Source organism: Tetrahymena thermophila (assembly GCF_000189635.1).
Source record: "Tetrahymena thermophila SB210 genomic scaffold scf_8254748, whole genome shotgun sequence".
Classification (NCBI taxonomy): Eukaryota; Ciliophora; class Oligohymenophorea; order Hymenostomatida; family Tetrahymenidae; genus Tetrahymena; species Tetrahymena thermophila.
The window spans coordinates 191,003-205,687 of NW_002476508.1; the positions used below are offsets into that span (position 1 = coordinate 191,003).

The 14,685-nt window shown below is 19.3% G+C and overlaps 5 protein-coding genes across 5 annotated transcripts; 3 read left to right on the forward strand and 2 right to left on the reverse strand. All coding sequences in view use genetic code 6, as the record gives it.

The window, feature by feature from the left end:
* Window positions 1–410: 410 nt before the first annotated feature.
* Window positions 411–1,757, reverse strand: TTHERM_00707481 (NAD-dependent epimerase/dehydratase family protein; the record flags this gene model as incomplete). Its single annotated transcript, XM_001470690.1, has 3 exons — window positions 411–902; window positions 1,109–1,225; window positions 1,284–1,757. 3 exons carry the CDS (start codon window positions 1,755–1,757, stop codon window positions 411–413), a joined length of 1,083 nt encoding a protein of 360 aa, XP_001470740.1.
* Window positions 1,758–3,648: 1,891 nt separating this feature from the next.
* TTHERM_000707491 (cyclic nucleotide-binding domain protein) lies at window positions 3,649–9,599 on the forward strand (the record flags this gene model as incomplete). Its single annotated transcript, XM_012796315.1, has 15 exons — window positions 3,649–3,687; window positions 3,745–3,794; window positions 4,277–4,366; window positions 4,920–5,009; window positions 5,307–5,390; window positions 5,651–5,740; window positions 6,749–6,838; window positions 7,136–7,225; window positions 7,492–7,581; window positions 7,729–7,818; window positions 8,112–8,201; window positions 8,461–8,550; window positions 8,861–8,950; window positions 9,212–9,301; window positions 9,503–9,599. 15 exons carry the CDS (start codon window positions 3,649–3,651, stop codon window positions 9,597–9,599), a joined length of 1,260 nt encoding a protein of 419 aa, XP_012651769.1.
* Window positions 9,600–9,962: 363 nt separating this feature from the next.
* On the reverse strand, window positions 9,963–10,282 carry TTHERM_000707502 (hypothetical protein; the record flags this gene model as incomplete). The annotated part of the gene is made up of 2 exons (XM_012796316.1): window positions 9,963–10,013; window positions 10,085–10,282. The coding sequence occupies 2 exons, from the start codon at window positions 10,280–10,282 to the stop codon at window positions 9,963–9,965; spliced, it is 249 nt and encodes an 82-aa protein (XP_012651770.1).
* A 1,550-nt stretch (window positions 10,283–11,832) lies between these two features.
* TTHERM_000707513 (hypothetical protein) lies at window positions 11,833–12,360 on the forward strand (the record flags this gene model as incomplete). The annotated part of the gene is made up of 2 exons (XM_012796317.1): window positions 11,833–11,992; window positions 12,044–12,360. 2 exons carry the CDS (start codon window positions 11,833–11,835, stop codon window positions 12,358–12,360), a joined length of 477 nt encoding a protein of 158 aa, XP_012651771.1.
* A 273-nt stretch (window positions 12,361–12,633) lies between these two features.
* Window positions 12,634–12,876, forward strand: TTHERM_00708500 (hypothetical protein; the record flags this gene model as incomplete). Its single annotated transcript, XM_001010982.1, has 1 exon — window positions 12,634–12,876. The coding sequence occupies one exon, from the start codon at window positions 12,634–12,636 to the stop codon at window positions 12,874–12,876; it is 243 nt and encodes an 80-aa protein (XP_001010982.1).
* Between the last annotated feature and the right edge of the window lie 1,809 nt (window positions 12,877–14,685).

Genomic DNA, 14,685 nt, shown 5'->3' on the forward strand with positions numbered 1-14,685 from the left:
ATAAGAAAATCAAAAATAATTTATTAAATTAATCATAATTTTTGAGATTATTAAGCACATACTATTCAAATATAAATTCTTTTGTATTTGATAAAATAATTAACTTGACCAATAAAAAATCAAAATTATGATGTTTTTGTATACTTTTTAAAAGGCTTTTATATTTAAAACTATTTTAAAAATTCTTAAAATAAATAATTATTTTAAGAAAAATCTCTACCTTTTATTCATATTTATATTTTAGTGTAAAAATAAAAAAATTATTTTGATTACTAAGAAAAATTTAGCTTAATATTATTCTAATTTCTGATAAAACCAAATTCAAATACTAATAGAAAGATAGATTGATATTTATGTGAATATAATTTAGAAATATTTACTAAAAATTGTATAAGTCATACACAGTATAATCATAATTTTTAGGCGTTAATTTTGTTAGGAATAACACCTTTTTTAATTAAATCGTAAGCGAATTCAATTAATGTTTTTCTATAATAAATATATTTAATTCCTAAATCATTTTTAGAAGCAGAGTTATCAAAAGTAATCATTCTACCAAAGAATGGTTTCACAAGCTCAACTTAATCATCAATGCATCCAGCCATAGAAAATAAGAGCTTACTTTCAACTTTAAAGGAAGGGAATTTATATCCAAATCTTTTGAATTCTTCTTTTAGTACTTAAACCATATCTGCCATCCAATAAGAACCTTCTACTAAAAGATACCTTTTAGCATTAGTGATTTCAAGTTTGTCTTGGTCAAGACATACTACATGAGCTAAAGCAACATCTCTGACATCAACTGTTTGAAGACTGATTTTAGGTATACCAGGAAGATCATTTTTCATTACTCTAACAACAAAGTCAGCACTAGTAAATTAATTTGAATGGAAAGAAGGTCCCTAATAAATTAACAAACAAAAATATTTAAGTTAAAAGATAGATACATTGATAGATTAAATCAAATTTTATTGGAGAGCTAATTATTGCTTAATTATTAAAAATCAGATAATTTTTAATTAAGTATGTAAGCAATTTACTTACTTAAATATGCGTTTAAATGCATTTTATTCCATTTTGAAAGTAGAAATATGTATTTTTTAATTACTTATATAAAGCCAGGGTTGATTATAGTCATTTGAATCTTATCTTTATTTTTATCATAAATTTCCCAAGCTTTTCTTTCTGCTAAAGTCTTTGATTTGTCATATGGAGGACATTGTGGCTATGTATTTATAAAAAACAAAATTGTTAAAAAATTATTCAAGTAAAATTATAATTACTATGTTTGACCAATCACTCTCAGTAAAGTTGTTTTTTTCTTTAATTCCTGTGAATACAGCCACAATAGAGGAGGTAATAACTATTTTTTTTACATTATTACGTAATGCTGCTTCATAAACTGAAGTTGTTCCTTCAACTGCAGGTTTTATAATTTCATCTTCATTTTTTGGCTTTGCATTTGGGAAAGGAGAAGCAACGTGGATCACGTAGTCCACCTCCTTCATTGCTGAATCCCAACAATCTTTATTCAAAAGATCAGCTTCAACAAGTTCTAAATTATCTTTTTGAGAAGGATAGATATCGTATAAATGATTAATCTTTTTAGGATCCTTTAAAGATCTCACAGTTCCTCTCACTTTATAACCTCTTTCAAGAAGATAGTAAAGAACGTGACCTGCAAGATAACCAGAAGCACCTGTAACGAGTACTCTTAAATGGCTATTATCCCTTTATTAACCTATTGATATTGACATTGATTATTTATTGTTGAAGCAATTAATATTAATTAAATTTAATATCTTAAAAGACTGATTACAGTATTTATATTTGCTTTTGAATAAATGATATCATATATATTTATAAAGAATGATTATTTTAAAGTGAAGTCAATTAAGTATTAATGATGCAATAGCTTGCAAATCTATTAATTTAACAAATTTTTAATAATCTTTTATAAGCATTCTTCTATACATAAAAATGTAAGGTACACTAAAAAGCTTAATTTCTTAATCATCTAGAAGATACTTATCTTTCTTTTATCTTCATCTCAAATATATTAAAAATAACTAAGATACTATTTATATACAACATTTATTTGCTTAACAATGTTATAAAGTTAACTCTAAGATATTTTTAGAGAGATTATTTATTTATTTTGTTTATTCATAATTAATTATAATTTATTTTTTTTATTATTCTAATGCAAATTATTTTATTTAAGAAAATTTAAATAAAAATAAAAAAATAAATTTTAAATATCTAAAGTATAAATTATTTATAATATATATTTGCTTAATAATTTTATTAAGTCAGCTCTAAGATATTTTGAGAGAATTTATTTATTAATTTATAATAAATAATAATTTATTTTTGTTATTATTTATTCAAATTATTTTATCATATATTGAAAAGTAAATAAATCAATTTTAAATATCAATAATACAAAAAGAATGTGAACTAACTAAAATAGTATCCAATTTTGGATGTATTTATTTAAGAGCATTAATTAATTAATAGAATTTTTACAAATATGACTAACTGGTCATCTCTAATACCTACTATATATAATATAAGTATATGTTTTAAATAAAACTATTAAGATTAAATAATGAATGTTAAATTTTTTTTTTATGTGATCTTTATCTCATTAGGTTCTCGATATTTGTCTGGCTGGAGTATATTTTATTTATAAATATTATTTTTATTATTATTAAAATTTTTTATATATTTAACTTTCAATTTATTTAAATAAATTATTATTATTATTATTATAGAAATTATCATCATTATTTATTGATTTTTATTAAAACAAAAATTTTTTTAGTTATTTTAACTTAATTTTAAATTATTTACTATTCATTTTTTATCATTTGATATTTTTTCTTCATTTTTTGTTATCAAAACTTACACTTAATAAAAGCAGTTTATTAGTTTTGGATTGTAATATTTTTAATTATAAAGTTTTTCAAACATTAAAGCTCTTTTAATTAATTTGATTTATTTTCCTTTTTCTTTTTATTGTGATTTCTTTTTTTTTTCATTCTTTGTTAATTTTATTAATTATTAATAAATCTATTATTTCATATTTTTCTTCATTTTTTTCTTCTAATTAACTAGAGTGAAGAAATGACTATTTAACTTACAAAAGGTAAATGTAATATATCTTAATAATAAATAAAGCTAAATTAGCTTTAAACAGCTTTAATTTTGAGTTTTTAGAAAGCTTTAAATTCATAAAATGTAAAATGTAAAATTTGAAATAATTTACACCGTATATTCTTATAACATATAATTTTTTTGAAAAAAATAAATTTTGAAAAATTTTACGAAGTATTTAAAAATTCTCTTAAAATGGCCTTAATATAAGTTGGCCTTAATTAATGAGAATGCACGGTATATGAATTATTATTATTTATTTGTTCTTTTTATCAATTTATAAGTAATTAAATTTCCATAAATTGCTATTCATTCAATACTAAAATTAAATAATAAATTTATATTAAATTTTTTGTGATATATCTTCTTCCTAAAAGCAAATTTATAAATTCATATATGTGAATTATTATTATTTATTTGTTCTTTTTATCAATTTATAAGTAATTAAATTTCCATAAATTGTTATTCAATAGTTTTGAAAAAAAAAAAATGATATAATAGATTTAATATTTCGACACATTAGAAGATGTAATTATTTATTTTTTTATGAATATTCTTTATATTTATTTTTATTAATAAAAAAAGTTTTCAAACTCTTCACTTTAATCTCATTAGGTTCTCTATATTAATTTGAGGTATATTTAATTTGTAAATATTATTATTTATATTTTTTAATAAATAAGCTTTCAATTTATTTATTTATAATTTAATTTTTCTAATAGATATTCTTATAAATAAATATTCATTGATTTTTATTTATACAAATATTTTTTTATCTCTGTTAATTTAATTTTTATTTTTTATTATTTGATATTTTTTCTTTATTTTTGATACTAATACTTTTAATTTGTTTTTTGTTGCGATATTTTTAATAATAAAAGTTAATTTAAAACAATAAAATTAATTTCATGTTATTTTGTGCTTTTTATTTCATTTATTTTTGATTTTCTTTTTTATGGTACATGTACTTTTTATTCTATCTTGTTAGATTAACTCATTTTTTTTATTTTTTAACTCTTACATTTGTAATTAATAAATTTATTTCATACTTTTTCTTCATTTTTTTCATTCTTATTAACTAATTAATTATATATATTTTTGTTAAATATTTAAAAAGTGACAGTGAAATTAATGATGACGATGCATTGGATTTATTTTTTTATTTAGAAAAATGCACTAATCTCTTAGATTTAACGCTTGACCTTAGGTAAAAACAGTTTATTTATTTTTGATTGTGGTTTTTTTAATTGTAAAAATTAATTTATAACAATATAATTCTTTTAATTTATTTTGTAGCTTTTTATTTGATTTATATTTCTATTAATTAATTCATTTCTTATTATTTCATATTTTTTCTTGACTTTTTGATTCTAACTAACAAATTCATTATATATTTTTTCTTGAATATTTAAAAAGTAACAATCATATTTGTAATGGTGCTTTTAAATTTGGTTCTTGCACTAATCTCTCAAAATTGACACTTTAACTTGAGTAAAAACAGTTTATTTGTGTGATATTTTTAATTATAAAATGAATATAAAACAATAAAAATCTTTTAATTTATTTATTGCTTTTTATTTTATTTATTTTTCTTTTTTAATGCAGTTGTGCTTGTTTATCTTCTTACTTTGTTAATTTAACTCATTTTTTCATTTTCAATTTGTGCTTTTATTATTAATTAATTAATTAATTTAATTTCTTATTATTTAATATTTTTCCTTCATTATACTTATTATACTTTTTCTTCAAAATTTAAAAAGCTACAATTAAATTGGTGATCTTGGTATATATTTGCTAGGTTCTGCCTTCGATAATTGTAATAATCTCTCAAATTTGACGCTTTAGCTTAGGTAAAACAGTTTATTTGTTTTGAATTGTGATATTTTTAATTATAAAATGAATTTAAAACAATAAAACTCCTTTATTTATTTTTTAGCTTTTTATTTGATTTATTTTTGTTTATCTTTTTTAATGTAATATATGCTTATTGTTTTTCTTTCTTTCTTTGTTAATTTAACTCATTTTTTTATTTTCAACTTTTGCTTTTATTATTATTTAATTCATTTCCTATTATTTCATATTTTTTCTTCACTTTTTCTTTCCAATTAACTAATTAATTAAATATTTTTACTTCAATATTTAAAAAGTCACAATTGTTTTGGTCATGTATCTAGATTAGGTTCTGGTTTAGCAAATTGCACTAATCTCTCAGATTTAGCGCTTTACCTTGAGTAAAAAAGTTTATTTGTTTTGTATTGTGAAATTTTTAATTATAAAAATGAATTAGCTCAATAATTTATTTGGTTTATTTTTCTCTTTGTTTTTTAATGTGCTTGTGTTTTTTTTTTCTTAGTTAATTTAACTTATTTTATTCCTTTCAACTTTTATTTTTATTATTAATTTATTAGTTTCCTATTATTTCATATTATTTCTTCATTTTTTCTTTCTAGCTATAATTCAGGCATATATTTTTTCTTCAATATTTAAAAAGTAACAATTATATTGGTGATTAAGACATATAAGACTTAAGTTCTGATTTAGCAAAATGCACTAATCTCTCAAATTTGACACTTAAGCTTAGGTAAAACAGTTTATTTGTTTTGGATTGTGATATTTTTAAATATAAAAATGAATTTAAAGCAATAAAACTCTTATATTTATTTATTAGCTTTTTATTTGATTTATTTTTGTTTTTTTTTTTAATTTACTTGTGTTTTTTTTTCTTTCTTTGTTAATTTAACTCATTTTTTTATTTTTAATTTTTTCTTTATAATTAATATACTAATTTCTTATTATTTCATATGTTTTCTTCATTTTTTACATCTAGTTAATTAATTAATTTTATATTTTTTTATCTATATTTAAAAAGTGATAATAAAATTGGTTTAGGCTTATGTTCTGCTTTAGCGAAATTTACTAATCTCTCAAATTTAACACTTTACCTAGAGTAAAAACAGTTTATTTGTTTTGGATTGTGATATTTTTAACTATAAAAATGAATTTAAAACAATAAATTGTATTATAACTTATTTTTTATATATTTTTCATTTTCTTTTTTATTGTGCTATTTTTTTTTGTTAATTTAACTCATTTTTTATTTCTAACTTTTGATTTTATTATTTATTAATTAATTTCTTATTATTTCATATTTTTTCTTCATTTTTTCCTTCTAATTCACTAATTAATTATATATTTTTTCTTCGAAATATAAAAAGTGACAATACTATTATTAATATTGATGCAAATTTTGCATCAAGCTTAGGTTTTGGTTTATCAAATTGCTCTAATCTCTCAAATTTGACACTTTACCTCGGGTGAAAACAGTTTATTTGTTTTGTATTGTGATATTTCTAATTATAAAAATTAACTTAAAACATTAAACAGTTTTAATTTATTTAATAGATTTTTAATGATTTATTTTTAATTTTACTTTTTATTATGCTAGTATTTTTTTTTGTTAATTTAACTCATTTTTTTATTTTCAACTTTTGGATTTGTTAATTTATTTCTTACTATCTCATATTTTTTCTTCATTTTTTCCTTCTAATTCTCTAATTAATTATATATTTTTTCTTCAATATTTAAAAAGTGAGAATAAAATTGGTGTAATTGGTGTAATAGGCTTAAGTTCTGCTTTATCAAAATGCACTAATCTCTCAAATTTGACACTTTACCTTGAGTAAAAACAGTTAGTTTGTTTGTTTTTGATTGTGATATTTTTAATTATAAAAAAGAATTTAAAACAATAAAAATTTTTTAAATTATTTAAAAGCTTTTTAACAAATTTGTTTTTCATTTTATTTTTATTTATTATTATTTTTTTTTTTTTTTTTGTAAATTAAACTCATTTTTTTATGTTCAACTTTTGCTTTTATTACAAATTAATTTATTTCTTATTATATATAACATATTTTTCTTCATTTTATACTTCTAATAAACTAATAAATTATATACTTTATCTTCAATATTTAAAAAGTTAGAATGAAATTGGTGCAACTGGTGAATCATGCTTAAGTTCTGCTTTTGCAAACTGCACTAACATCTCAAATTTGACACTTCACCTTTGGTAAAAATAGTTTATCTGTTTTGGATTTTGATATTTTTAACTATAAAAAAGAATTTGTTCATTTAATTTTTTTGTTTGATTTTAATTTATTTATTTTCCTTTTTTATGGTGGTTGTGTTTTTTTTTTTCTTTTTCTTTGTTAATTTAATTCATTTTTTATTTTCAAAATTTGCTTATTTTATTAATTAATTCATAGCTTTTTTTTCATATTTTCCTTCTAACTAACTAATTAATAAATTATTTATTTTTTTTATAATATTTAAAAGTCACAATTAAATTGGTGCTAATGGTGCATTAGCCTTAGGTTCTGCTTTAACAAATTGCACTAATCTCACAAGTTTGAAACTTCAACTTTAGTAAAAACAGATTATTTGTTTTAGATTGTGATATTTTTAATTATGAAAATGAATTTGTCTTAACTTTTATTATTAATAAATTAATTTTTTCTTTTTCATATTTTTTTCTAACTAAATAATTAATTATATTCTTCAATATTTAAAAAGCTACAATTTAATTTGTGATGAAGGTGCATTAGGCTTAGGTTTTGCTTTAAAAAATTTCACTAATCTCACAAATTTGACACTTTAACTTGGGTAAAAACTGTTTATTTGTTTTGGAGTGTGATATTTTGAATTATAAAAATGAATTTAAAACAAAAAATTCTTTTAATTTTTTAAAAGCTTTTTATTTGATTTATTTATTTTTTTTAATGTGCTTGTGATTGTTTTATCTTTCTTTGTTAATTTAACTCATTTTTTTATTTTAAACTTTTGATTTTATCATTAATCAATTAATTCATTTCTTAATATTTCATATTTTTTTTTCATTTTTTCCATTTAATTAACTAATTAATTAATTATAAATTTTTTTTTCAATATTTAAAAAGTCACAATAAAATTAATGCAATTGGTGCATCAGGTTTAGGTTCTGCTTTAGGAAATTACACTAATCTCTCAGATTTAACACTTAACCTTAGGTAAAAACAGATTATTTGTTTTAGATTGTGATATTTTTAATAATTAAAATAAATTTACTTATTTAATTTATTTGATTAATTTTGATTTAATTTATTTTTCTTTTCTTTTTTTATAATATGCTTGTTTTTTCTTTGTTAATTTAAACTCATTTTATTATTTTCAACTTTTACTTTATTAATTAATTTCATAATTTTCTTCATTTTTTCTTTCTAACTAATAATTAGTTACTTATTTATTTTTTCTTCAATATTTAAAAAGTTTCAATTAAATTGGTGATGAAGGTGCTTCAAACTTAGGTCACTCTTTAGTTAATTGTGCTAATCTCTCAAATTTGACACTTATCCTTGAGTAAAAACTGTTTATTTTTTTGGATTAGGATATTTTTAATTATTATAATTAATTTAAAGCAATAAAAACTCTTTTAATTTATTTGATAGCTTTTTATATGATTTATTTTCTTTTTCTTTTTTAATGTACTTGTATTTGTATTTTTCTTTTTTAATTATACTCATTTTTTTATTTTATGCTTTTGTTTTAATTATCAATTAATTAATTCATTTCTTATTATTTCATATTTTTTGGTTCCTTTTTTCTTTCTTTCTTTCTTTCTTTCTAACTAATTAATTAATTAAATATTTATTCTTCAATATTTAAAAAGCCACAATTAAATTGGTGAAATTGGTACATTATGCTTAGGTTCTGCTTTAGCAAATTGCATTTATCTCTAAAATTTGACACTTAAACTTGCGTAAAAACAGTTTATTTGTTTTGAATAGTTATAATTTTAATTATAAAAATGAATTTAAAACAATAAAACTCTTTTAATTTATATGATTTCTTTTTCTTTTTATTGTGCTATTGTGTTTTTTTTTTTGTTAATAAAACTCATTTTTTTATTTTCAGCTTTTGCTTTTAATATTAATTCATTTCTTATTATTCCATACTTTTTCTTCATTTTTTTCTTTTAACTAATTAATTAATTTATATTCTTTCTTAAATATTCAAAAAGTGCCAATAAAATTGATGAATAGATTGCATTATGCTTAGGTTCTGCTTTAACAAATTGTACTAATATCTCAAATTTGAAACTTTACCTTGGGTAAAAACAGTTTATTTATTTTGGATTATGATATTTTTTAATACAAAAATGAATTTAAAACAATATAACTCTTCTAATTTATTTATTGGGCTATTTTTCTTTATCTTTTTTATTTTACTAATATTTTTTATTTTTTAATTTAAAGTATAATTTTTAATTTAAAAAATTTCTTTATTAATTTACACTAATTTATAATAAAAGTGAAAACTAAATCAACAAATCATAATAATAATTGAAAGTAAATAGCAAGTTTCTTAAATCAAAAAGATTAGTTTTCTTGAAAATATATTTCTAATGATGATAAACAAGAAGTAAAAAAAGGATGAATAAATATTAAATATTTGAATGATATAATATGTATTATTATATAATATTTTGAAATAGGAGAATTTAATCTAAAATATAAATATATTTTATTTTTGTTTTTATATTTAGGAATATCATATTTTTGTAAGTTAATAAATAGCTTATAAAAAATAAAAAAATTTAAAAATTAAATTTATTTAAATAAATTAATTAATTCCTCTAAAACCAGCCAGCACTCATACATATTTCACCAAAAACGATCTAAGCATTTTATAATTGCTAATGTCATATTATGTCTTATTAAATTATATAAATGCAAAGCTTTTATATGCCAGTTAGATTTTTATCTTAAATATCATCCATCAATCTGTAATTTTAGAGGTTACAAATTGTAACCCCTAAATTTCTATTTATTTTTATTTATCATGAGAAATTAGATAGTATAATTTAAAAACTTAGGGAGAAATCAAATAGTACTTTTATTTTAGCCTTGATGATTTTTATTTTTACAAAGGTGACTATTTATTTTTACTTTGAAATCCGGATAAGTTTTTTAAATAGTTTTTTTTTATCTTCTTGTAGTTTTAATCTATTAGTTGTCCTAAAAGGGTAATTATAAAGAAAATAGGGTGATTATTTAAATTTTAAAAATGACTGAATAAATTTTTTTTTCATTTTTGAATTTTCGAATGATTTTTTATTAATTAAAAATTTTATATATAATAAATATATCTTAATAAAAATATAAATAAGTTTAAGCCAAAATTTAGAGATATATTTTAATATCTTTTTCTTTGACTATAAAGATTTTATGTACTCTTTTAGAGTACGCTATCTGCGCTTAATAGATTATGTGTGAATTGAATTATTAACTCTATTCATGTATTCAACAGAGTGATTAATGGCAAAATGCCTATACTCTATCTTAGAAAAATATGAAAAAGCAGGTTTTTTCTTAAAATTAATATAAGCTGACCATCAATCTGAAAATATTGTGCAGCTTTTTGCAATATTTTTTTTTATAATTTTGAATAAAACACCTTTTTTCATCTATCTAACTGTATAATAGAGTACATTTCTAGTATTAATGCTTAATACAAAATAACCAAATTCTTATCTTTGAAATTATGTCATTAGATCCTTTTCTTAGCTTATAAATTAGAGACTTGTAAATCTCATGTGCTTCTAGCTAAAAATTAATTTCTATTTTTTTTATTAACAATAAATATGAACTAAATCTTTAAATTTATTAAAGTAATTAGTAACTGTCTATTTTGCTAGCCTCTTTCCAGTAAGTAGCTTAATTAATTTTATAGATTTATATATTGTATAGTCATTAACAAAGCTATTAATTATTAAATAGAGTAGTTAGTATGATTAAGGAGAATTTTAAAATAGTGTCTTTTATAATATACTTTATCATAACTTCTACATCTAAATTTTGGTTATCAATTTAGGAAATTAAGTAATTTAATATACTAGGAGTGAGTATGCACAATATTATGATTATTTTACTTTTTTATTTTAAAAATAATTTTTCTGATTCATTACTACTTCCATTAATTATTTCAAATTTATAATTTATGTAAATCTTTTCTTAATTATGAATTTAAGAGATAATAAGAAATTTAAATCTTAAAAAATTAATAATTATTTTTTTTATCTTTTCCAAGATTAAAAAAATAAAAGTAAAAAATGAGTTGGACTGCAGTTTAATACAATTAATATTTATAATAGGTTAGGAATAATACAGAAAGGTTTCTAAATGTTGGAACAGAAGAGTATAAAATGTAAATTCATTTTATAAATCAGAGTGCTAAGAAAATTATGTCGCATTCTTTGGTATAGATTATATTTTATGCAATTTTCAAATATTTAATAGCCTTTTAAAATAGAAAAATTCTTTCTCAAAATTTATAATGCTGTAATGAAAGTATCAAAATACCCAAAATTAAATTTAGTATAATAGAGACTTAAAAAGAATTCACTAGCTAAACTATTGAAGAAAAGCTAATTAAAATTGCTAAAGGAACTAATAACATATCTTCTAATAATGGATAACTTGTCGGTCTTGCCTAAATAAAGCAGTTATCCTGTCTAGTAGAATAAATGTAAGATTAGTAGAGTACCTAAAATAAAAAATAGGGTCAAAGCTATTTTGAAATAATAGGTAGGTAGAGTTTAGTTGAAAGAAAATTCTAAAAAAAGAGATTTTAGTTAAGCATATGAAAAATGCCTCTAAAAAATATTAGAAAGTTTAGAAAATTTTGATATTTAATTGGAAAAATAACTAAAAAATTATTAAGAATAATAACAAGTATTTAATGAAGAAATTAATGCTAGTTTAATATGATATATTTATCAGGTTTTCAAGATAAATAATAGGTATATTATTTTGTTTTTAAATAAATTATAAATTTTATTTTATTTAAAAAGGTTTAAAAAGTGCTAAATAATTAGAGAAAAAAAAAAAATAAAAAAACATCTAATAAGAAGAAAATGAAACCAAAAGCAAATAAAAAATGCATAAAGAATTTAAAAATTATGATTTAATTGAAAATAATTAGCTTGAAGTCTTTTAATTGACGATTCATCTTCAATAGTCTCAATGGCATGAGTTATTACTTTGCATTTTAATCATCCCAAGTTATTTCAATATTCAATAGTCTTTAAGATTGGCCTAGACTTATTCAATGATTTTTAAACATGTGCTTTATGCTGACCAATTAAGAATAGTTATTCCTTATTGTTGAAACCGATTTTTAATGCTATTTGCTGAGTGAGAGGTAGCATTATCCTATTAAAAATAATAGGTATCTTTTAATAAATGCTTATTATCTTTTACATATTCCTTAAGTATCTCATTTTGATACTTTTCTGCTTTGAGTTTTCCCATCTACTCTACAAAAAGCCTCAGCACCTTAAAAACTGATCATTCCCGGCCAATATTTGTTTATTTTCATACTATTTTTTAAAATTAACCGTATTGATGTTTCGTTTTTTTTATTTTCTTCAATGAATTTTAAATGTCTTACTCAACTATATTTTAGGAAACTGAAGAAGAATTAAACTAAAGTGACATAGTTAACTAGGTGCTAGTTTCTATTATTCATTCAAAAGAAGAACAGAGATAGATTTTGGAAGAGCTTGAGCTCAAAGATATCAATGATTTTAATTAATATAGAGTAGGAGGCTTTAAAACAATTAACAATCTACTAAGACCTTATATGCTATGGCTTCCAACCTTATGCAAAATGATATAGTTGTGATTTGCTTATTATAAATTAGGTTAGTTTTATAAAAGACAATAATTAATCTACTGCCAAAGATATAGCTAATAATTTGAAGATATCTTTTTTGGATGAAAAAACAATAAATTACCAAATAATTAGCTCTCGGATTAACTGATTAGCGACTAATTAGTGATGCTTTTAAAGTAGAAGAAGTTTAATTAATAGCAAATTAAGTAGATGCTTAAAAAATAATAATTGATAATGACCAATAAATATCGGATTAAAGTTAATAAAATCCAAAAGCCAGACACAATTTTGAGTATTTTTGATCAAGTTGATAATAATTAATAACAAAATGACAATTCAAAAGTAAATTAGATTTGAAGTTAGTTTAAATACGAAAAGAAATAACGTTAAATTTGTGATAACTAAGAAAATTAAATTTAAAATGATTGAATTTATACTTAAAAAATAATGGTATTGACTAATTAATCTTTAAATGTATCTGTCGTTAATGCTTTTTGAAAATTGAAGTATAAATTTTTATAAATTAAATTTAATAATTCATTTTTACTTTCAATTATTTTCTAAGTCAATTTTACTATTAAAAAAAACTAAAAATAAAAAACAAAAAATCTTCTTCAAATAGTTATTACGGCATAATTTTTAAAATGAAAAGGGGTAAATCAAAAATGTATTTAAAATAAGGAAAAACTTATAAAACAAATAACTTCATATCTAAAATTTCAGTGTGTTGCCTTGAAAAAGACAGTACCCTAGGGTACTATACATATATATAAATTATTTATTTTTTAAAATTAATATTTTATTTTAAAATGCTTAATTATAAATATCATATTTTAAACTAAAAATATATCTATTACTAATATAAAATTTAAAGTTAGAAATTACATTTAAATATAAAAATGATTAAACAAGAATTTTATGAAAATTTAAAATAAAATAAAATAATTTAATTGGAGCAAATTTAGAAATTAAACTTTTGCGTTACACCATTAACAAGAATTTAGTTAAAATCAGTTAGTAATAAGTAAGTACTTTATTTTTAAAAGAAATATTTATTTTTCATTTGAAATAATTGCATCACAAAAATTATTTTTTTTTGTTGTTTGATACAAATAAATGAAAAATTTTAACTTTAGTGATTATTGAATTTAAATATTTCTAAAGTTATTGATTAAAAACTATTTTAAATTTTATTCTTTTCAAATAGTAAATAAATCAGTCAACTTACTTTTTTTATAAAAAGCAAATCCTGTTTATTAAAAATGTAACTAAGATCATGCTTTATTTTCCATATCTAAAATTTATGAAAGCTTTTTTATTTTCAGAAATAAATTCGAAAATTAAATATTTACCTCAATTTTTTATGCTAAAAGTATAGGAAGATTAAATAATAGTAAATAAAATATCTTATTGTAAAATATTTAAAGAAATATCTGACAAAATACAAAAAAAAGAATACTTACAGAAGCTATAAAAGCAAATTTACTATAACTATAAAAATAAGTTTTTGATTAAAATTAATCTACTAAATAATTAATTTAGATTTTTTGAAAAATATATTGTTTGTTTTTTGTTAAATTAATAATCAAAAAGAAATTAAATTAGAAATGAATTTTGTTTTCTTTAAAAAAATCATCTATATTTTACATTTTTTATTGTATATATTATTTTTTAATATTTTGTCACTCCACCCCCAAACTTTTTTGAAAAAAATTTCCAAAAATTTTCTAAAATGGCCTTAATTAAAGGTTAAAACTTAATTAATGAGGAATTATGGTTAAGAATTTAAATATTCCCTAAATTATTTCTTTTTGTCTT